Below are 24,195 nucleotides of genomic sequence, written 5' to 3' on the forward strand. Positions count from 1 at the left end.
GACCGCGTATCGATACATATCGGTTAATCTTCCCATCCCTAGTGCGTACTGAATAGCGATGTTGTTGCGTCGGGCGGGACGGAGGGTGTGTCGCGTCGCGGGGGCACTTTTGATCATTTTGGAAGGGCACTTTCTATCCAAGACTAAAAAGGGCATGTGCACTGCACAGGTTGAGCCCCGTGTATGCACTTGCCTGCAAGCTGGGGAATACGACTAATAACTATAATAAACACAGCACACTGTTCAGATTGATGCAGACATTGACTTGTACAGCAAAGAGACCTCTATCTCACTCATGGCTTGTCCTCTCAAGTGGGGGAAAGACAATGCACAACGTTACCCACTGCTGTCAACCTGGGCCAAGTCATATCTCTGTCCCAGAAATCTCAGTCCCAAATGAGAGTTTTTTGTTTTTGTTTTCTGTTGCAGGGGACCAGCTTTTACCAGATTATAGTTATATAATTTTCCTTAAAACCCATCTCTATCTAAGTGAGTGAGTGAGTGATTAAATGTTGAATGTGATGAGTTTTCAACAATACTAAATTGAAACTTTATTTTTTTACATGGTTTAATAATTTTTTGTTATTAAAATTGTAAAATTGAAGTTCCTGTTTCAAAGCTTACAGATAGATGGCTAATTTGTATGTCATTGACACTTTTGGCACTTTTTTGGAGTATTTTCATTAGTTTTGTTTTTCCTGTAAATGATTCAATAAATACCGTACCGTGCCATTCATACCGAGGTATTACCGTACCGTGAAATTCTGATACCGTTACATCCCTAATATATATATATATATATATATAATTAATTGGTGTCTGCATTCATCATCATCATCATCATCATCATCAAAGCATCAAAGACCTGCTTCATTCCGGATATATTTTATTTATTTTATATATATATATATATATATATATATATATATATATATATAAATAAACGCACTCATATACACATACACACACACACACCCACACATATACTCGTTTACTTTAAATAATATTAGTTTTCTATAATACATGTACTAAAAGACAAAGTATTGCTTTACACACTTGTATATAAATTAGGGATGTAACGGTATCAGAATTTCACGGTACGGTAATACCTCGGTATGAATGTCACGGTACGGTATTTATTGAATCATTTACAGGAAAAAAAAAAGTTTTGAAAATACTCCAAAAAAGTGCCAAAAGTGTCAATGACATACAAATTAGCCATCTATCTGCAAGCTTTGAAACAGGAACTTCAATTTTAATAACAAAAAATTATTAAACCATGTAAAAAAATAAAGTTTCAATTTAGTATTGTTGAAAACTCATCACATTTAACATTTAATCACTCACTTAGATAGAGATGGGTTTAAAGGAAAATTATCATATAACTATAATCTGGTAAAAGCTGGGATCTCTGGGTATTTACAATGTCCCCTGCAACAGAAAAAACCCTCTCATTTGGGACTGAGGATTCTGGGACAAGAGAGATATGACTTGGTCCATGTTGACAGCAGTGGGTAACGTTGTGCATTGTCTTTCCCCCACTTGAGAAGACAAACCATGAGTGAGATAGAGGTCTCTTTGCGGTACAAGTCAATGTCTGCATCAATCTGAACAGTGTGCTGTGTTTCTGCAGTCCCCATGACTGTTATTAGTCGTATTCCCCAATTTGCAGGCACGTGCACACATAGGGCTCAACCTGTGCAGTGCACATGCCCTTTTAAGTCTTGGATAGAAAATGCCCTTCCAAAACGATCAAAAGTGCCCCCGCGACGCGACACAACCTCCGTCCAGTCCAGCCCTTCAGTAGGCGCGCTCAACCCCTCCTCGGCGCTTTACAATACGCGCGCCACAACACAGCTGATCAGAACGCGCGCGACAGCACCGCTATTTAGCACGCGCGCGGCGACAACACCCGCTTTAGGTTCGATCATTTCCATCTTTTTTTCATCTCCGCTTCTAGCAGCACACTCCATTTCCGCATTACTGGATCTGTAGCGACAACAGACCGCAAAGGATTATGGCCACGCCGGGGCTGATGGGAAATGAAGTTTCAGCCACCTCCCGTTCGCTTCATTCGCCTGAGCAAATTTTCTCAGAAGACCTATAGTTTTACCGAGTCATGCGACTTCGGTAATATCGAAAAAATTTAATATTGCGGTATGACGGTATTTACAATACCGTTACATCCCTAATATAAATCATTTAAATATTTGCATTATTCAATAATATCACTGAAATTAATATTTAAAAAACTGAATTAATATATATGGTGTCCTAGTCGTATCTCAGAACGGTTCACCTATTATAGCAGTTCATATACAGTTAAAGTCAGAATTATGAGCCCTCCTGAACTATTTGCCCCCTTTATATTTTTCCCCAACTTCAGTTTAACGAAAAGAAGATTTTTTCAACATTCATAAACATAATAGTTTTAATAACTCATTTCTAATAACTGATTTATTTTATCTTTGGCATGATGACAAAATATGCTAGTATTTAGCTTAAAGTCCCATTTAAAGGCTTAACTAGGTAAATTAGGCAAGTTAGGGTCATTAGGCAAGTCATTGTATAATCATGGTTTGTTCTGTAGACAATCGAAAAAAAATATTGCCCAAGCGGGCTAATAATATTGAATATTGAGTGTGGATCAGGACATTTTTTCTGTGACTGGCCTAAATCTCCAGCAGCAGCAGTGATCACCCTAAAGACTGCTCACCTTCATGTTCCTCATCTTGCTTTTCTACTGGCATCTCTCCTTTAGAGAGGAACTTGTTCACCCTCTTCAAGGTCTTTTTGTGTGTCTTTGATGGATGGAAGTTCAAGGCATGACACCTACAACACAACAAATAATAATAAAAACAACAAAATATGTATGTATACTGCAATTTACCAAATATTGCAAATATTAATTTGTTCATCTGCATTTACAAGCTGCAATACATACATAAAAAGATCACTCAGTGCTATAACAGTCTCTGTCTAACATATTACAAAGTATTGTACTTTAAATATTAGTAAAAAAAAAAAGCAGCTGATTGATTTACCTGATGGTGTACTGTGGGCAGCAGGTCTTATTCATAATAGGCTTGTAAACATATTTGCCACTTCTGAAAAAAAAAAACATCATAAATAAATAAAATTAATCTGCTAACAAATACATTAAAATAACATTTATTTATTTATTTATTTATTAGTTATTTATCAATTTCTGTTTAATGGAAAGAATTATTTTTTCACCACATTTCTAAACATAATAACTCATTTCTAATAACCGATTTATTTTATCTTCGCCATGATGATAGTAAATAATATTTGACTAGATGTTTTCCAAGATACTAGTATTCAGTTTAAAGGGACTTTTAAAGGCTTCACTAGAACCTTGTATGACGATGGTTTGTTCTGTAGACAATAGGGATGCCACAATTCTCAATAGAAATAATGAACCATTCGGTACGACATCCACGCTTCAATTCGCGCTTGTGAATTGCGTTTTTTTCGGTTTTACGTTTAGATTTGTGCGTTTTACAGCTCTCCGAATTGACTGTTTGTGTGTGCCTGTAAGTCTACAAGCTGAGATGACGAAACTCCTCCCCGTGAGTAAATATCCAATCACTATGCTCTAAAGTTAGGGGGCGCTTAACCATCATTCCACACTTTAACATGGCAAGCGGCGGTGAAGTAATGCAACAGTACGAGGAAGCGCCGTATTTCTCACCACACCAGCGTCTTTCAAATCTGCAAAGTTTTGCCGATGAGAACAATGCCAATGAAAGAAAAATTGTTGTGCAAGTGTAACTGAGGCCAGCTAGTGTGTGCTGTGCAGGTAAACCTCACTCCTCTGACCTCTAAAGGTGCTCTAGCGACAGATGCTAGAGGCCATGGTCTTTAGCCTCCTTGTTCGTGCAACCGACTCTCATGCGGAAGGTCGTCGGTTTGAAACCAGCTCGGAGCGGGTTGGGTGGCGTAGGACCGGCGGGGTTACATTGGTGCCGTGACCCAGATGGGAGTGAGGTTTAGGGGGGTGAGTGTAACGGAGGCCAGCTAGTGTGTGCTGTGCAGGTAAACCTCACTCCTCTGACCTCTAAAGGTGCTCTAGCGACAGATGCTAGAGGCCATGGTCTTTAGCCTCCTTGTTCGTGCAACCGACTCTCATGCGGAAGGTCGTCGGTTTGAAACCAGCTCGGAGCGGGTTGGGTGGCGTAGGACCGGCGGGGTTACATTGGTGCCGTGACCCAGATGGGAGTGAGGTTTAGGGGGGTGAGTGTAACGGAGGCCAGCTAGTGTGTGCTGTGCAGGTAAACCTCACTCCTCTGACCTCTAAAGGTGCTCTAGCGACAGATGCTAGAGGCCATGGTCTTTAGCCTCCTTGTTCGTGCAACCGACTCTCATGCGGAAGGTCGTCGGTTTGAAACCAGCTCGGAGCGGGTTGGGTGGCGTAGGACCGGCGGGGTTACATTGGTGCCGTGACCCGGATGGGAGTGAGGTTTAGGGGGGTGAGTGTAACGGAGGCCAGCTAGTGTGTGCTGTGCAGGTAAACCACACTCCTCTGACCTCTAAAGGTGCTCTAGCGACAGATGCTAGAGGCCATGGTCTTTAGCCTCCTTGTTAGGGCAACCGACTCTCATGCGGAAGGTCGTCGGTTTGAAACCAGCTCGGAGCGGGTTGGGTGGCGTAGGACCGGCGGGGTTACATTGGTGCCGTGACCCAGATGGGAGTGAGGTTTAGGGGGGTGAGTGTAACGGAGGCCAGCTAGTGTGTGCTGTGCAGGTAAACCTCACTCCTCTGACCTCTAAAGGTGCTCTAGCGACAGATGCTAGAGGCCATGGTCTTTAGCCTCCTTGTTAGAGCAACCGACTCTCATGCGGAAGGTCGTCGGTTTGAAACCAGCTCGGAGCGGGATGGGTGGCGTAGGACCGGCGGGGTTACACAAGCATAGTTTTACACCTATTGCCTACTCAAACGGAAACACTTCCAACCTGACTGCACATCTGCGGCGCCATCACCTAGCAATATCACTGTCTGAAGGCATGAAAGCAGAGAAGGTAATAAAGTCAGTGGCGTAGCGGACGGACCGTCCCCCTGCTCTTCAGTTTGCGATCGCTTTCCACCACCACCCCAGCCCCCGCCCTCCCTCCAGTTTCAGATCGCTCTCCACAACCCCCTCTTCACCAGGGGGCCCCGTCAATAATTCGTGCAGGGGGCCCCACGCATTTTGCGCTACGCCACTGAATAAAGTTCTCCAAATAGCAACAATCCCTCGCTGAATTCGTCCAGCAAACATACCCAACTGGTTCCGAGAGACACATAAAAATAATAAAGGCAATGGGGGTGTTGATTGCTAAAGATTTGTAGCCATTTTTAAATGAATGGAGATGCGGGCTTTGTGATCTTATAAAAGCACTCGATCCACGTTACAGACTACCGTCTCGCACTTTTTTCAGCACCGAGATAATTAAGATGGTTTATTTATGTTTACTTAAGTACAAATATGTTTATTTGAAATGGCCGATTTATCTTTATTAACTTCACATGCATGTTTATTTTCAAAATGTAGGAATTTATGTGTTCCCAAAGAGCTTAGAATGACCAAGAGGCGACACTCAATAGAACGTTCCATTGCAACAGCAGCGCCCAGCAACAGCCCTGGATTCCGCCATTTTGGAGTGAAAGCAATCGGCTGTCCATTGGATCTCATTACTGTCGGGATGGCAAGCAGCTGTTTTGTTTTTTATTTATTTCTTTAAAAAGCGCATTAAAGCTGAGATACAACCTGAAAGATGACAATACAGCACTTACTATCAAAATCATCAGCACTTTTAATAGTTTATTTAACAGACTTATTATAATATGCTGTTGTTCTATTGGAGTTTTCATTCCAAAATGGCCGCCGCGCCATCTAGTGGCTGTTTCTCAAATTACACTAGAGTGTCGCCTCTTTGTGATTCTAAGCTCTTTGGTGTTCCCCAGTTTGTACATGGGCTACCAGCAGCTGCGAGATTTCAGTGTTTTTTTTATATACAATAGGAACTAGTGTACTTTTCTTGACTTTAAAGTAAAATAAAGGAGTATTTCAATAAATTGTTTTTATTTTTTTCCTTAACCTCTTACTAATCCTATTGCCTAAGCATAGAATAACAAAAAAAAAAACACTAATGTCAAGCCATCAGAACCGAACCGTAAACCGTGTTAAAAAACTGAGGTATGCATTGAACCGTAGGCTCACTGCATTGTTGCATCCCTAGTAGATAAGCAAAAAATACTGCTTATGGGGGCTATTAATATTGACCTTAAAATGTGTTAAAAAAAAATTAAAAACTGCTTTTATTCTAGGCAAAATAAAACAAATAAGACTTTCTCCAGAAGAAAAAAATATTATAGGAAATACTGTGAAAAATCCCTTGCTCTGTTAAACATCATCTGGGAAATATTTGAAAAAATGAACAGGAGGGCGAATCACTGGTTATACTAAACATAAATCTCATCTCATCTTTGATGTCGTTTGAGTAATTATCTACTAAGTACAACATTCCAAAAAAGCATTTCTTTAAATACTTACAGATAAGGAGTTTTGTTCTTTCTAGGTAGAACCAATCAATAAACTTGCCAGTACTTTCCATTTTGGAAAAATTAATTACTAAGAATTGCAATAATAAACAATTAATATCAGTTTTTTACAACTGGCTTGTATCGGGGTCTACTGAACCATCAACACCAAAACTTGAATTACGGAAGATGGGATTGAGTGAGGATATATCTGAGGATGAATGGAGACAAGTCTGTAAAAATTCTCAGAAACAGTTATGCCTAGTTCACACTAGAGGATTTTAAGCCTGATTTGAGCTGTGGGCTGTGATCGGGAAGAAATCTGCGGGTGCACGGCGCTCGCCGCTCTTTATGTGTGAACTACTGAACAACGCATCAACGAGGCTCGCTGACGCGTCGCCGACACCTCGCAGACGGAAATCCAACATTCAGCATGCTAAATATTCCAGAGCAGTCGGCCGACTCAACCCCACGTGTGGTCAGATGTAGTGACGAGCTGCAGCCAATGAGAGAGCATATCAGCATGAGCTGAATGCCTGTGTGTTCAGGAGCTCAGCAGAAACATCTGTGATTGGTCAGAATGGGCATCGGTGCATTCGCTTCATTCTGCGTTAGCACAGACATGAGAGTAGGCTATATTAACAGTGGAACTAGAATTCTGTAACTATTAGAATTACCATACTGCTCATTCTGACGGTTCTCATATAAAACGCCATATTGTCACAACATATTTACATTTAAAGCTATTATTGAGATATTAAAATTAAGCTTTGAATGTCTGGCATCATATTTAATGACACCATTACCCTAAAAATATCATCTTTTTTTTTGTAATACAGCCTATAAATATGTAGTTAAGATACTAAAACACTTAAAGGTCTTGGCTTCATTTTCACTTTCAAACAGGAGCTATTTCACAGCACAGAATATGCTGTTTTGAAAGATATCTGAAGTAAATTGATGTTTTTGCCATCAGAAAGTTTTGTTTATGTTAGCAGGAAGTTGCTAGGCAAGAAAATGCACACATATTTAAAGTCACAGCGAAAAGTATCAGACATGCATGCAGTCATTTTGACCAATATGGTAATTTAAGGCAGAAATGCTCAGTTCTTTACTGTTTTGTAATAAAAAAAAAATAACAATGTCAGAAAGAAATACACTGATAGTTAGAAAACGGCAGGGTGTTATAAATATGTTAGTTTTATTTCAAAGAGTTATAAAATTACAAAAATTACAAACTCTCTGTGTATCTCTCCACTGGAACCTGCAGATGAGTGATTAATCCGCTGATAAATCAGCTGATTTGACGATGTTTTTAAATGCTTTCTCTAAAGCTTGAAACGCTGTCAGTGATGTCATCAGCACACAAGCAGCCAATAGTGTTTAGCTTTTTCTGACGAATCCTCCCTCAAAATTTCATTGGCTGTGGTTTGGTAGCTTGAATGAGCTGATGGGGAATGAGTTGTTGTCAGATCATGTAGTGTGTGACCCCCCTCTTGTGGATCGTTCACGGAGTGTTGCGTAGTGTGAACACCACAGAGATTAAAAGACACAAAGTCAGGTCATGTAGTGTGAACGGCACAGCGATCTGCTGATGTTTAAAATCCTGTAGTGTGAACTAGGCTTAAGGGAGCGTTAGCTTAAAACTACTTCAATATAAATGGTTGATGCAGACTTATATAACTCCTGTCAAACTAAATAGGTTTAATAAAAATATTCCTGATACCTGCTTTAAATGCAGAGAGGCTCAGGGTTCATTTGTGCGTTGTGTTTGGGAATGCTACATTATTAGAGACTTTTGGGTGGAAGTGATATTACAAAGATAATTGTACCCTTGAATATTCCACTAGATGCAAAAATGATTTTGCTACATTTATACCCAAAGAACCTTAAACTAAATCTTCAGCAGCGCAAATTAATAGATTATGCTATATTATAAGCTAAAAGAATGATAGGTCTTAGCTGGAAAAGACCTGATCCACCATCTATTGGAAGTTGGATTAATGCCATGGCACAGTGTATGGCCATGGAAAAAGTAACATATTTTATTAAAGGGTCACGAAACACCAAAACACATTTTTTGAGCTGTTGACAGTGGTATATGTGTCCCACACTGCTAAAAACACTATTAGGACATCTATATTTCACTAAAAAGTGTAAATTGGTTGTTTTTGCGTTATTTCAAGCAAATTCGTACTTCCGGTTTGAAACGAATTTTTGAAGCTGCGTCACGGCCATGACATAATAGCGTGTATTCCAGCGTGCAGACTGGACGTCTGTGCCAGAGTGAGTCTTATTACGTCTTACAGTGTGATGCATTAATGCATGAGTAAAGCTTGGTTCAAACCAATCAGCGCGCTCTATTGTGCAACTTCATTAATATTCATTACTATCACCGTGTTTTCAGGACAGAGACGACACGTTGTGTTGGCAAAACAAGCGTGAAGTGTTGCTTGTATAGTTTGCTGCAGTTAAGTTTCGTTTTCTCTCTGTGAGAGCTCAGAGTCATGTGTGGATTAACAGTGTACGCGACGCTCGACAACAATAACTTACGTGTCTAAGGAGGATTATCATTTACCTGAGAGCTGTTCTCATCTGCAAACGCTGAGATCCGGATTCGCTTGTAGTCTCCTCTTAATAAAGACGCGGCTCTAGTTGCTGGTGATTGTCCTGTCTCTACAGATTTGGTAAGTGAGCGTCCAGCGCTCTTTGTTTATTCAGTTTGTTCGTATCTAACAAACTATTGCACAGAGTGTAAACACGTTAGCACCACAACCAAACTTTAACCTCGTGTAGGATTTTCACCGCATTTTGTGACCGGAATACACGCGCGGCTTTCTGACACTACCTGCCGTGTGCATCTAAGTTTCTGGGAAATGCTGAGGTTTTTTTTTCTCTCATTCGCCGTGCGGTATCAAACATTGCATGACAAATACACGCTTAGAGCAGTTCCTCGAATCAAATATCTCGTGTATCGCGAGGGGCATGAATGAATTCCCTGAATGAAAGAGCCAAACTGCAGTTAAAGTCCACCATTTAATAATTTGGCAAATAATTCGACTACAGATGTCCATGTAGGTTAAACACCATCACTTTCTCCTGTGTGTGTGTGTGTGTGTGTGTGTGTGTGTGTGTGTGTGTGTGTGTGTGTGTGTATTTTGACTCTGAAACTCGCGCGTGCCCAAATAGACACTCCCACACCATCCCACTTTTCTTCTTCCGACACTCCCCCCTAAACAGAGCTGGACACGCCCACTTTTCTGACTTTTTCCAAAGTAGAGGTGTGAAAACACCCTGCTGAAACGAGGCCCTTTAAAAACCAAATGGATGAATATGAAGAAATTAGAAGCCGTTTAATTACTACATTAACAACAATAATATTGGTCATTTATTAAAAGAAGTTTAACCAAGTATAGTGTTTTTATTTATTTTTATTTTTGTTTTTATTTTGTGTTGTTGGATAATGTAACTTTTATGTGTAAAGTACAGTGATGTATACTTGGTTTTTGGGCACCTAACAATATTTGTTTTGCATTTAAATGGTCTCTTGTAAGAGAATTCTGTGTATTTGTATAGGGGAGAAGAGAGTGATGTACTTTTGTTGGGGTGGGAAACAATTGCGACGAAATGGAATTGTGTTTTTCTGTTACCTGTCTTGTATAATCAAAAACAATAAACACATTGTTCAAAAAATAAAATAAAAATAAAAATCACATCTCATCTAGAAAAATTGATCCAAATCGTGATTTGATGTCGGTTTATACCACTTCTTCAAGCAGCTCAGACCGTGTGAATGAAAACTCATTGGTGTTGTCTGTGAGAGAGCTCAGTGTGTATCGGTCACTTTCTTAAGCTCATTACACTCCAGGGGCCTCATGTATCAACGCTGCGTATGCACAAAAACTTTGCGTACGCCAGGTTTCACACTCAGAATCGCTCACGTTTGAATTTACTAACAATGAACTGAACGTGGGAATGTGCGCAGCTTCACGGCAGCTTTATGGCTGGCGTACGCACATTTTTTGTGCGTGTCTGTTTTATTTCCATTGGCGACTCCTAGAGGCAGTTGTGTTAAATTCCTCTCTACACAGTGTCTGAGCCTTGCAATGGCAGCTGTATGAGACGGGTTCATCTAGCAGGTATTTAAGATTTCCATACCATACAGTTTACCAGCTAAACATTAAAGCACAATTTGTAGCGGTCGCTTGTTTTTCCAATGTAATCTGAGCGATCTACTGCACACACATTGCTATAAAGACACTATCTGAAGATGAATTCGCATGCGTGAATCAGAAACATTTCCATTCACTAAATGTGCAAATAAAATATGATGCACAGACTTATTAAAGATTCCTACTTGTCTTTCTCGTGATAAATAGTAGGCAAAATCTGATATGTAGCGGGAAAAAAGAAGAAAGAGTTCATCAGACGCTGGGTTCGAACCGAGTTTATGCTCGAACGTGTCAAAACATGGTGACATGCGTCTTACGAGCTGCGCCACTGAGACTGTTAAGGGTACTGCAACATTTTACACCTATAAATCACACTATTTCTCTTTTAACTCCACAGTGCAATGTTCAGACCCAACTGTGTTAACTGCATCAGCTAAACTCTCCCACTCTATTTTTTTCTTTTGTTGTTAATTCGAGGACAAATTTGCAAATAACACCGCCTTTCTCCGGTCTACCTCCGAGAGCAGCACCTCCAATTCACATTCTGTTCAAAGTTTCTCTTCTTGCTTGATTTTGCCATTGCTTTTTCGTTGGGTTTTGCCAAAGTAGAGTCATTTGCATATTCATACGGGGGAGGAGGCAGGGAGGGGTTTTGTGCTCGTGCATGTTGCGCTCAGTTTCACGTTCATTCAGATGTACAAAAGAATATGCGTGAGATTCGGCGTACGCAGTGTTTCATACATCTGAATTTTTTTCTGCGTACGCACATTTACAGCTTTGTGCGTACGCAATGTTTTAGTATGATTTCCACGCAGGTCTTCGTACATGAGGCCCCTGATCCACCATCTATTGGAAGTTGGATTAATGCCAGTGCAGAGTGTATGGCCATGGAAAAAGTAACATTTTATTAAAAACTAAATGGATGAATATGAAGAAATTAGAAGCCGTTTAATTACTACATTAACAACAATAATATTGGTCATTTATTAAAAGAAGTTTAACCAAGTATAGTGTTTTTATTTATTTTTATTTTTTTTGTGGGTGTGTGTTTTTATTTTGTGTTGTTGGATAATGTAACTTTTATGTGTAAAGTACAGTAATGTATACTTGGTTTTTTGGGCACCTAACAATATTTGTTTTGCATTTAAATGGTCTCTTGTAAGAGAATTCTGTGTATTTGTATAGGGGAGAAGAGAGTGATGTACTTTTGTTGGGGTGGGAAACAATTGCGACGAAATGGAATTGTGTTTTTCTGTTACCTGTCTTGTATAATCAAAAACAATAAACACATTGTTCAAAAAATAAAATAAAAATAAAAATCACATCTCATCTAGAAAAATTGATCCAAATCGTGATTTGATGTCGGTTTATACCACTTCTTCAAGCAGCTCAGACCGTGTGAATGAAAACTCATTGGTGTTGTCTGTGAGAGAGCTCAGTGTGTATCGGTCACTTTCTTAAGCTCATTACACTCCAGGACTTCCACATGCTATTCATCTGTCAAAGTGTTTTCCCACTAACACACTGTGCCAAAAAACGACTACTTAGCAACACGTGATTTGAATATTTAATATTATAAAACACTCAATAGAAGTCAGAGAGTAAGTGAGGAAACATATCAGCACCTTCTCCAGCCTCTGTCAATGAGATCCTGGTAGTCCTGCACTGTCATATTATGGGACCACATGCCTAGAGAGAAAACATACAAGAACATTTAATAAAACAGACACGCACCAATATTCAATATATCAAGAAAGTGAACATGCACAACATTGATTTTCTTCAAAATACTGTAAATATTCCACTGTGAAGTGACAAACTACAAGCTTTACATATCTATATCAGTTTTATATCTCCTAAATGCGAATTGTTTCACTGTTTTGGTGCGCACTATAGCTTGTAGATATCCTAAAAACAAACAGTATGGATACTAACATCTAAAAAACCTTATTGGAATTTTACATTTCCACGTTAATCTGGCCTTGAAAATTCAATACTGAAAATTCTGACTATTTGACTGGCTACTTGTGACTGTTTACTGGCCTTTGCTCATTAATTATGTAGGTTCATTACCATTTGGTAACATCATTTAATTTAACTGATATAAAGTCATGGCGAGGCAGTGGCGCATTCACTGGTTCAAACCTCGGCTTAGTTTGCATTTGACTAGTATTCATCATGTATTTCAATGCACATCAATGTGTTCTAAATTTAGAGAAGATTTTCTTTATTATAGTAGCCCAGGCCTACTCAAGTTTTTTTTTAAATCGAAAAATCGAAAAATATTTTAGAATAACTGTATAAATTTTACATCAAAAAAGCATTTTTATATCGGTAAAGGTGTCTGCAACTTTTTCTAAGCATCAAATCACTGGTATATTAGTGGTCAAAACACGTGCGTGACTGCATAAATTCTTATCCTTTATAAAAAAAAAATAAATAAATAAAAAAAGTTGAATAATGTGCATGCACACGTTTGTATCTAAAAAGTTCTCTTTAAACCCTGTTAAAAGAAAAGTTTTATCTGAGAGATTTTATACAGCAGACACTATTGAAGTTAGAAAAAGATACCTGTCATTTTCCTTGTTAACCAAAATGAAAGAAGTACATTTCAAAACAATTAATGACATCTATCCATGTCACGAATTTCTTAGAATAAGATTTAATTTAGACGGTAATGCTTGTATTTTTTGCTTGAAACGGTATTGAATCCTAGGAACATCTTTTTTATAATTGTTCCATTGTCAAATCCTTTTAGGACAGATTGTATGAGTGGTTGATGACAAAAAAATGTAATACCTGCGTTTGACTATCACACTGTGAAATTTGGCATTTTTATGAAAAACAAGGAAATTGAATTTCTGTGTAATAATATGTTGATTGTAGCAAAATTGTATATCCACAAATGTAAATTTGTTAAAGTTTCTCCTTGTTTCAAAGTATTTTAAAATTATTTCAATATTTTATATAAATCTATAAAACAGGTGTAAACAAAAGGTGCCTTAAAGCTCTCTAAGCTTTTGTCAACTTATATGGACTGACCCCCCAGAATGTAATGCATTTCCTTTTATATTATTTAAGGTTTATTTATGTTATTATTTGCTTGTACTGTTTTGTTTATTATATGCTGCTTGGATATAATGTTATATTTGTTTAACAATGGAAGTTGAAAATGCCTGTTTATTATTTGAAGTTTAAATAAAAAAAATTTAAAAAAAGAAAAAGAAAAAAGAAAGTTCTCTTTAAACCACCAGGTGGCAGCCTTTGTACTTTACTTCGGAGTGCAGATTGCATACGTTTTATTAATATATATTTTTTAACTTGTGTATATATATACCATCATTATACAATAACTTGCCTAATTACCCTAACTTGCCTAGTTAACCTAATTAACCTAGTTAAGTCTTCAAATGTCACTTTAAGCTGTATAGAAGACTCTTGAAAATATCTAGTCAAATATTATTTACTGTCATCATGACAAAGATTAAATAAATCAGTTATTAGAAATGAGTTATTAAAACTATTATGTTAAGAAATGTGTTAAAAAAATCTGCTTTGCGCTAAACAGAAATTGGGGAATAAGAAAAACAAAGAGAAATTAAAAAGCAAAGAAAAAATTAAACAAAAAATTAACAATTTATAAAAAACTAACCACCTTCAGGCATGGATATTTTTATTGTGATCGTGATTTTCGAAAGTATTACATTGCTTAGTAAAAGTTTATTATTACCATTTGTTGAGCCTCCCTATACAGTTTCATAAAGCGATTGGACCCGGAGGGCGTTTCGCGTGAGGTCACACTTAACAATCAGATAGTAACTATTACATAAGTAGATAGTTATATATATATATATATAAATCTGCTCTGCGCTAAACAGAAATTGGGGAATAAAATAAACAGGGGGGCTAATAATTCTCACTTCAACTGTATCTATATTCTTATATGTAAAGATCTGAGGCACAATCTTAAACGGGCCCCCAACAGCAAAGCTCTTGGTCACAGTTCAGAGTCAGACACTGAAAACGTTTCCTTTGACGTCACGGGGAATTAAGCTCCCGCACAAGGACACGGACAGGACATCTGTTCTCGAAGCTTTGGGAGTACTCTCAGTTTTTTGGCTGTGGTTTTAAGACGTCTCTCATTCCAGATCCAGCTATAATGCATTTGATGTGAAAACTAATTGACTAAAAAGTACAAACTAAGTGCGAAATTAAGAAACATTTATAGAAGCTTCTTGTGGACTAAAAGCATATCAGATAAAACCACGCAATATTGTTGATATGCATTTGTTAATAGAAAGCGACTATACTGATAACAAGAAGATTAAATGGCTGATAACGGTATAAATAAAGGTCACACCAAACATACACGTTTAGAGTTTATTTAGTTTACTCAAAATTGACTACAAATGTTTTTTAGGTTGTTGATAGATTGCTTTAAGATATTTTTTTGCTGATTTTTGGGTGGTTCTGCTTGTGGAGTCCCACAAGGCTCGAATCTAGCACCTCTGCTGTTCAACCTTTACATGCTCCCTCTGAGCCAAATAATCAGAAAGAACCAAATCTCCTACCACAGCTATGCTGATGACACTCAGATCAACTTAGCCTTACTGCCTAATGACTACAGCCCCATTGACACCCTCTGCCAGTGCATTGATGAAATTAACAGTTGGATGTGACAAAACTTTCTTCAGTTAAACAAAGACAAATTGTTGCGTTTGGGAACAGAGATGAGGTTCTCAAGGTGAATGCGTACCTTGGCACTATCAAACAACAAAAAATGAGGTCAAGAATCTTGGTGTGACTCTGGAGTCAGATCTGAGTTTCAATAGTCGTGTCAAAGCAGTTAGTAAATCAGCATACTATCATCTCAAAAACATTGCAAGAATCAGATGCTTTGTTTCCAGTGAAGACTTAGAGAAACTTGTTCATGCTTTTATCAGCAGCAGGGTGGATTACTGTAATGGACTCCTCACTGGTCTTTCTAAAAAGACAGTCAGACAGTTGCAGCTTATCCAAAATGCTGCGGCCAGGATTCTGACCAGAACCAGAAAATCAGAGCACATCACACCTGTCCTCAGGTCTTTACACTGGCTGCCAGTTACATTCAGAATAGATTTCACCTGGGGAAACTCATCCCGAGGTCCTCAGATTATGCGGAGTCACTGATTGGATCCAAGACCAGCGACGAGATGATCCCAAGGATTCCATATCCGGGACCAGGCCATATCCTGAGCTGCTGCTGCGCTGATGGTCGTGGGGAGTGGAGAACATGAGTCTGATTCCAGCGACGCTCCAGGGACAGACGAGTCTTCACTGAGGCCATCTTCAAGCCTAAACCACGGCGAATGAAGTTCTACACAAGACTTTTGGCCAGCGGAGAAATTAAAATGGTCGTGCCCAACTGAGTCTGGTTCTCTCAAGGTTTTTTTTCTTCACTCCCATCAGGTGAAGTTTTTTTCCCTCTCCACTGTCGCCACTGCCTCGCATGGTTCAGGATTGGTAGAGCTACGCATCGATGAATTTGCTCTTCAGTGTTTGAACTCTCAGTAATGATTAAATCACACTGAACTGAGCTAAACTGAACTGAACTTAAACACTAAAACCTGAACCACACTGTTCCAGTTACTATGACCATTTATGTGAAGCTGCTTTGACACAATCTACATTGTAAAAGCGCTATACAAATAAAGCTGAATTGAATTGAAATTTTAAAGTATTATTACTGGTCTATAAATCACTAAATGGCCTAGGACCTCAATACATTACAGATATGCTGACTGAATACAAACCCAACAGATCACTCAGATCATTAGGATCATATAAACTAGAAGTTCCAAGAGTTCAGTCAAAGCAGGGTGAATCAGCTTTCAGCCACTATGCCCCTCACTGCTGGAATCCGCTTCCAAAAATGATCAGATGTGCTCCAACATTAGGCACATTCAAATCGAGACACGATTCGGGCACTATTATGTCTTTCTGTTCTTTTTCATTCTTTTTTTAACCTGTTTTTATCTGTTTTTAATCATTGTTATTGTTCGTTTTCTATTTTCTTATACTTGTCTTTTTTATTCTTGTTTATGTAAAGCACTTTGAAGTGCCACTGTGTATGAAATGTGCTATATAAATAAACTTGCCTTGCCTTTGCTAATCTGCCATGTGAAAATATATCATGTTTGATAACATGGTTTTACTTGAAACTCACTTCATACAGTAGAGCATTTGAAATAATTCCTTCCATAAGATGATTTTATTAGTCATGCAAGTATAGTGACATTAAATCTATCAAACTGCTACGGGAATTTTTTTGGGTTTTTTTGTGAGTGTTTGGAGTTTCTGCACAACAACGCCCTATGGAATTTAGAGGAAATTTACTAATGAACATTTGAGATTTACTTTGATTGGGCCCTCTTATCCGCTTGTTAAGTCATCACGTATCATGGCCTATGGCATCTTGATTCCAGGTCCAAGCCGCTACTCATTTGAATTGAGAAAATATTTGTTTATGCCCACTTTTTAGTCATATCACGCATTAAAGCAAATTTTATATACAATCATCGTTACAGTTTCTGGACTTTCTGCATCACAGACAAGAAAGTTTTAACTATTTATTTATTTATTTATTTGATTTTATTTGATTTTATTTTATTATTTTATTTTTTTCCTTTCTTTTTTTTTTCCTTAACGATTTGAACTTTTTATTGATTTTTCCTTTTTCAAATAATGCAGATGAATATCAAATACAGAGCATTAGCATAAAAGCAGAACAATACAACATAAATAAATACAAGAAATAAATAACATTAAATCAGTTGAAAAAGTAAACCAAACCAGAACACACAAGAAAAAAAAGTGAGAGAAATGGAAAAAAAACAATGAGAATAAAGAAAAAAGGGGAAAAAAACATTTATAAAATTTATAAAAAACTAACCACTTTCAGGCATGGATATATTTATTGCGATCAGGATTTTCGAAAGTATTACATTGCTTAGTAAAAGTTCATTATTACCATTTGTCGAGCCTCCCTATACAGTTTCATAAAGCATTTGGACCCGGAGGGCGTTTCGCGTGAGGTCACACTTAACAATCAGATAGTAACTATTACATAAGTAGATAGTTATATATATATATATATATAGGATTTACTGTTTTTTTAAGGTAAGTGTTTAAACCAATTAAACTGAACATTACTAGACTCAATTTGTACAGCCCATATAAATTGTTTGCAACCAGTTACCATAAAAGTTGTATTAATTTTTAAAAAAATTAAAATTAAAAGTTTAAACAATAATTACAATCAAAAAGCATCCAGAATCTCTCATCAGCCGCTCACTGTGAGCTCTGCAGTGCAGACCAATAACTCTCAGAGCCTAAGCAAACAAACCCTTCAATAGTCCAGAGCTTGACACAATACAGAACAGTCCATAAGGGGCATCTGTCAGGTCACCACAACAACAAAGACAAGAGTATGTTTTGTCCTGACTTATCCATTCATCTAAACAGTATGAGGCACCTGTTCAGAACAGAACACAATAGCCCTTGATTGAGTTTACAAAACAAGCCCTGGAAAGACTGAAAAGTTGAGCAATCATCTCAAACCCAGTGCAAGATCTCATCATCAAAAACAACTCGGGCATAGACCCATTGTGCCGAGCTCACACTGTATAACTTTCAAAATCATCGGATGAATGTTGCTTTCACAACGCACAAGGGCTGCACATCACTGTATATTATATCAGCAACGTGCACATCAGCAATAGACGCATCGCAAGATCTGCAATGTTGAGTCTGAATCATAGTCGACCAGTAGCTACAGAATTGTATTTAATTATTGTATTTATACACAATCGATAAGATTTATGAAAAAAAGAGCCTGGTTTTTAGTCCAAATATCTCCATTTTAAAGCAAAATAAGATTATTTGACCTACCTCCTTGCAGATAATTGTGCTTGTTAAGGAAATACTCTTAATTTTGACTTGCTTCTTCTGAAGGTGAAACAAAACAATACTTTTACTTGCCCTGAGAGTTTTATGATATTTGGACAAGAAATGAGACAACGGAAAGTAGACTGAAAAAATGATTCAAAGAAGATTCCTTGGATTTACACAATTGTTTTCAATTAAGTAGTTGCAAACTATTTATTTGGGCTGAATTTAAACAAACAAATGTAATCAAGTTGAACATTACTAAATTTTGGCGAAGCAGTGGCGCAGTAGGTAGTGCTGTCGCCTCACAGCAAGAAGGTCGCTGGTTCAAGCCTCGGCTCAGTTGGGGTTTCTGTGTGGAGTTTGCATGTTCTCCCTGCATTCGCGTGAGTTTCCTCCGAGTGCTGCGGTTTTCCCCACAGTCCAAAGACATGCAGTACTGGTAAATTGGGTAGGCTAAATTGTCTGTAGTGTATGAGTGTGTGTGTGTGTGTGTGTGTTGGCATATGTGGTTTATGGAACCAATTTTCAGGTTTACCCACCAGCATTATGAGACCATTTAGTTTATGAGACCATTTTTGGTGGTCTCATAAACTAAAAATTTAAGTTGATATTAAAAATGGTTTAAATGATGATTATTCATTACAATGACCTAAATGATAATTATAAGACTTATTTCAAAAGTTCACATTGTTATTTTGTTATTATTACACTTGGTGTGCTTTTTATGACCTTTACAAATATGGTCTTGTAAACCATGATGTGTATGTGTGATCTTTGAACAGCGCCTCTGTAGGCGGAACTTGGTACTGCACTTCTATACACACTCGCGCCAAATCTTACACAATTTCGCGCCATACATTCAATCGCGGGAAAACGTCCCTCAGACTGTGGACGTGACAGTCGCGCTTCAAGCAGTGAAACTCACATCAAACAAGTAAGTCATTTGTTTTTAATACTTTGTACATTATTTATTATTATATGTACTGTATTATTCCACTTGCTATTCAAAATAGCAAGTTTATTTATATATTTATATCCGGCGCGTACTGTTTTAGACAATAATAATTAGTGACTGGGAACAGAAGATGAGAACAAATAAACGTTAGAAATAGGTGTTTGTAATGGCAGCATCAGACGTAGTTCTTCAAAATGTGTATTTGCTAATAATAGCACGCGCTCGGCCTGTATCTGGCTCGGAAGCGCCGGTGTCGATTTAACCCAGAACCGGGCAGAGCTCACTCCTCCGCGATAAACAATTCGCCGTCTGATTCCATGAGATGTAACGTTATGAAAGATGCACTATGTACTTTGTGATTTTTTTTCTACACATACTTTTATGTGAGAAGCAATGACCATTCGAATATGGTATAAATAACATGGTAACAAGGTATATTAAACATAAATATGACGTAGAAACAATTTACTAAACTTGAATTATTAAGCATGATTGAACAAAATGTTTGAATTTAGTAATGTAAATGTGTGGTTTTATTTTTTCTAATGTTTTTTGTGATAAACTTGTGTTAAGTTAAACTGTACATTTGAATAAATGAACTTTTATTATGAAAAGAGGTTAACTTACCCTAGTTAAATAACTTTATTTGATCAAATTGTCAAAATAGTGCACTACTAACTTATATTTTGTTAAATGGTTTGAAATGTGATAACTGTATTATGAAATTTGATAACTATATCACTATTTTGTTCTGTTTTGGTCTTCTTTAGAGAATTTTGCACTACGTCACATATATTAATACTGCTTTGCATATGTGGTATTGTATTGATATTATAAACTGTGAAGTTTAACCTTATATAATATTTTAACAGTGAATGAATGGTGGTAAGAGTCAAAGCAGAGGATTAAATCATTTGAAAGATGCTGCTCATCATGTGAGGTTGGGGAAGGATAAAGACATGCTTATGTGGAGGTACATCAGTGACATCAAAGGTACCAAAGTTTTGTACATGTTTTTTCTTACTGCAGGTAGTCCCCAGTTAATGTTTCATTATAAGCATAGTGTATAAAATGTTAAGATGCAAAAAGGAGTTTAATTTAACACAAAAAAATTAAGTCATGAATGATGATTTGATGACATGACAATATAAATGTCAACAAATAACATTTAAATAATAATCATAATAATAAAAAGAAATGTCCTAATTGAAAACCACACTTTAAAATGTTAATGTTTAATTTAAGAGTCTAAAAAATGCTAATATTAATGATTTCCATATTAGTGAAAAGTTAAAACTATTAAAGATTGTACACTATCCAGGGCCTGATTAACCAATGGCTAATAACACACATTGATGGAATAAGCCACAAATTCTTTACACAAATTTTTACACAAATTTTGTCAGACAAGTGATGTCTGACCGACAGAGACAACATAACTAAATAGCGCCAGTGGTGTAGCTTGTAATGCACATAGCAACATGTTTTGACGCGATTGATCATCAACTCGAGTTCTAATATACCGTCTGCTGAACTTATTCTTGTTTTTTTTTCTCCCCATTGCATATCAGATGGGAAATACATTTATTTTTAGGAAACATTTAAAAAAAAATTAAAATAATGCAAATGTTAAATAAAGTCACAAGTGCCTCGTGTGTTTTGATGATGTTTATCTTATTTCTCTAAAGAGTTATTTTAAATATATAATAAAGTTATTTTCAAATGTTAGCAACATCTTAATAGAATTCATTTTTATTTATTTTTTTGTGACGTTAGTCACTAGGGGTGTAACGGATCACTGTTGATCCGTGATCGATACGGATCACAACCCACGGTTCAGAATGTGCGTAACCCGTAGATTAATAACTTTTTTTGAACTTGTAGGTTAATCCAACAGTTATAACAATCGCAGAGAGATCGCCTCACGTGTCATTCAAATTGCATGAATGAAAGCATTTTGGCTTCCCTGTAAAATATAACGATGACATTGTGGGACCTACCTAAATGCTTTTGGCTTTTGGTGTTTTTTGTCACTGTTTGTTTAGCCTGCATTAATGCATTCATTATGGTAAGAATAAAATCACTGTTTAATGAAACAAGATGCTGGTGAAAGCAACTACATTGTGTAACCAACAGATGGCGACAAACAAACATCAAAATTATGTCATTGAATAGGTTTTCAAATATAATACACCTACAGTATAATGAAACATGAAGTTTTGTGTGTGAATTGTTGAATCATTAATTGAAGATAAATATATGTTGTACAAGATTTCTATATATTTTGCATTATCAGCAACAGTAGCAAAGATCATATTTCATATTGAATACTTTTTTATTTTATTTCCTGATTTTAATTTTTTATTAAAATTACAGGTTCTATTTTCTGTTTGTTAAAAGCAATGTTTTATGCAGTAACATTTTTGTATAAATGGAAAGCAAATTGTCTCCTCCCTTTTTTGCTGATCCAAAAAATGGTCCGATCCATAACTCAAAAAACGTAGAGTGATCCGAACTGCAGATTTTGGATCCGTTACACCACTATTAGTCGCCCTTTCCCAAACCCTGATTAGCCTGTCGATTATCATTTGCCACAACTAGCGCTACTTGACCCATATTCTCCTACCTCATGGCTCTGTTTGAAGAGCATTTAATTGGTTGCCAATGCCTTAATAAAGGGTGCCTCCCTCTCTTTAAAAACATTTTTTTTTAGAAACTAGGCATTTCCTCTTAGCAAATAGTCAATATCATATATTATTATTATCATTGTATTTAAATTGTCAGAAAATGTCACCATGTATAAAAAGCAAGCAGATTTTTTCCTTTCCTTCTTTACTTTTTAACTAAACAGCATGCTCTAATTGGTGAAGTGCATGTAAGTTTTGAAATAACCTGCACTGAATTGAGCGGACTGTTGTGTAGTATTTGCCGTAGATCAAAATGAGTGGACAAGTGGATTTGGCAATCACAAGAGAAAAAGAGGAGAGGGTGCATCTTTATTGAGGCATGTTTCATGTATTCACTCCTTCAAACAGACCCATGATGAGGAGAATGAGGGTATAGAAGACGTTATGGTAATGTTATGTGCAAGCTAGCATTAACCAGGCGGAGGATGCCAATGGCAGTGCAGACTGGATTCATTGTGTGTCTGAGGGCGTACTTGCACTATACAGTTGCCATGAACCAGGCTGAAGCATGCTTTTCCCCGCTTCCGTCTCCCCCTACGGCCTGCACTCACATTGCATTCGGGCCGGGGCACTCTTATGTCATCGAACATGTGCTGTTCAGTAAGCTCTCTCGCAAAGCACAGTGGAGAATAGTAGTAAATACCTTTTAAAATATATATTTTAGTACTGCTTCAGTTAACTTGAACAAGTGTACTTATACTATCAATTTTCACAAATTTTATTAATAAATTTTAAATGCTTAAAAAATAAGTTAAATCTTTGTAGACTATATATATATATATATATATATATATATATATATATATATATATATATATATATATATATAATTAAAAAAAAAAATGTGGGCAATATATTATAGATTCGTTTTGAAAAAAATGTATTCTATTCTTATTTTTTTTAATACAGACCTCTTGAGTTCTTAATCCGGGCCTGACACTATCAAATAGTAAAGTATTATATAATTGTTTTGGGCCAGTTGCCTGTACAGTGTACTTTTTGTGCACTATTAAACCAACATAATGATTTTTTTCAATGATTTAGTTTCTTCTGTATCAGTTTTCACTGTTTGTCCAGAAGAGTTTGTGACGCATACTCTGTGGAGTCAGTGTTCATGTGTTGACAGAACTGTTTTTATTTGGCAGAGTTACAATTTTAATCTTGTATAAAAAAAGTACCTTGTGTTTAATTTTAAAACATTGTTCTGCACGATATCACAACATACAATTGTAATTTTAGAGTGTGTCATGTGGAGGAGTTGACCTCTCCTGTAACAAACATGAAAAAGCAAAGGTAGGGTATATTGGATTTTATTTTAAAAATTGGCATATTTTGAACTGTATGTAGTATTAAATATAATGTTTAATAATGTCTGTTTAGCACACACTTGAGTTGTTTTAGCTTTATTTTCTGTGTTTTGATTATGTTTTTCAGTCTCTTCATGAGCCATTATCTTTGAATTCTGAACAGAGTGAGCTTCAAAGAGGTTTGTCTATGTAATTGTCTTCTAAATGTTGATCTGAAGAGATATTTTCTTATTGTTCCTGTATCTGTGCAGTTATTTTTATATAATAATACATTTAATATGGGTGTAGTGATACATTATTATATTGAGAATCGCAATATAACAATTCAAATTTTTTTCTTTAGATTAGCCTCTATTCACACGGTGAGTATTATGCGTAAGATTAAACGTTTACACAGTGGCAGTATAAACTACTGTTGTTAAATAATGAAAATAATGCAAGTTGAAATCTGATGATGACAAATGCCTGATTATACCAGTGAAAATGATCTATTTGCATGTGGATTATAAGAGAGTGCAAGCATACATCTAACACTCATCTTCAGAATTTTGAATTTGTATTCTGATGTCATCTCTGTCCTGTGCATTAAAGACCAATTTAAA

At 36.8% G+C, this 24,195-nt stretch overlaps 1 protein-coding gene across 17 annotated transcripts in view; it reads right to left on the bottom strand.

Annotated features, from left to right (window-relative positions):
• Positions 1-24,195, bottom strand: part of ate1 (arginyltransferase 1) — a 247,985-nt gene that overhangs the window by 189,751 nt on the left and 34,039 nt on the right. For all 17 annotated transcript variants that reach the window (XR_012388380.1, XR_012388382.1, NM_001089468.1 and 14 more), the window contains 3 exon segments: positions 12,341-12,404; positions 3,045-3,107; positions 2,717-2,832 (listed from right to left, as the gene is read on the bottom strand). Coding sequence is in view for 15 of the 17 variants with exons in the window: in NM_001089468.1 (NP_001082937.1) it covers positions 2,717-2,832; positions 3,045-3,107; positions 12,341-12,404 (243 nt within the window). In the remaining 2 variants the exon portion in view is untranslated.

Source organism: Danio rerio, chromosome 13 (genome assembly GCF_049306965.1).
Source record: "Danio rerio strain Tuebingen ecotype United States chromosome 13, GRCz12tu, whole genome shotgun sequence".
Classification (NCBI taxonomy): Eukaryota; Metazoa; Chordata; class Actinopteri; order Cypriniformes; family Danionidae; genus Danio; species Danio rerio.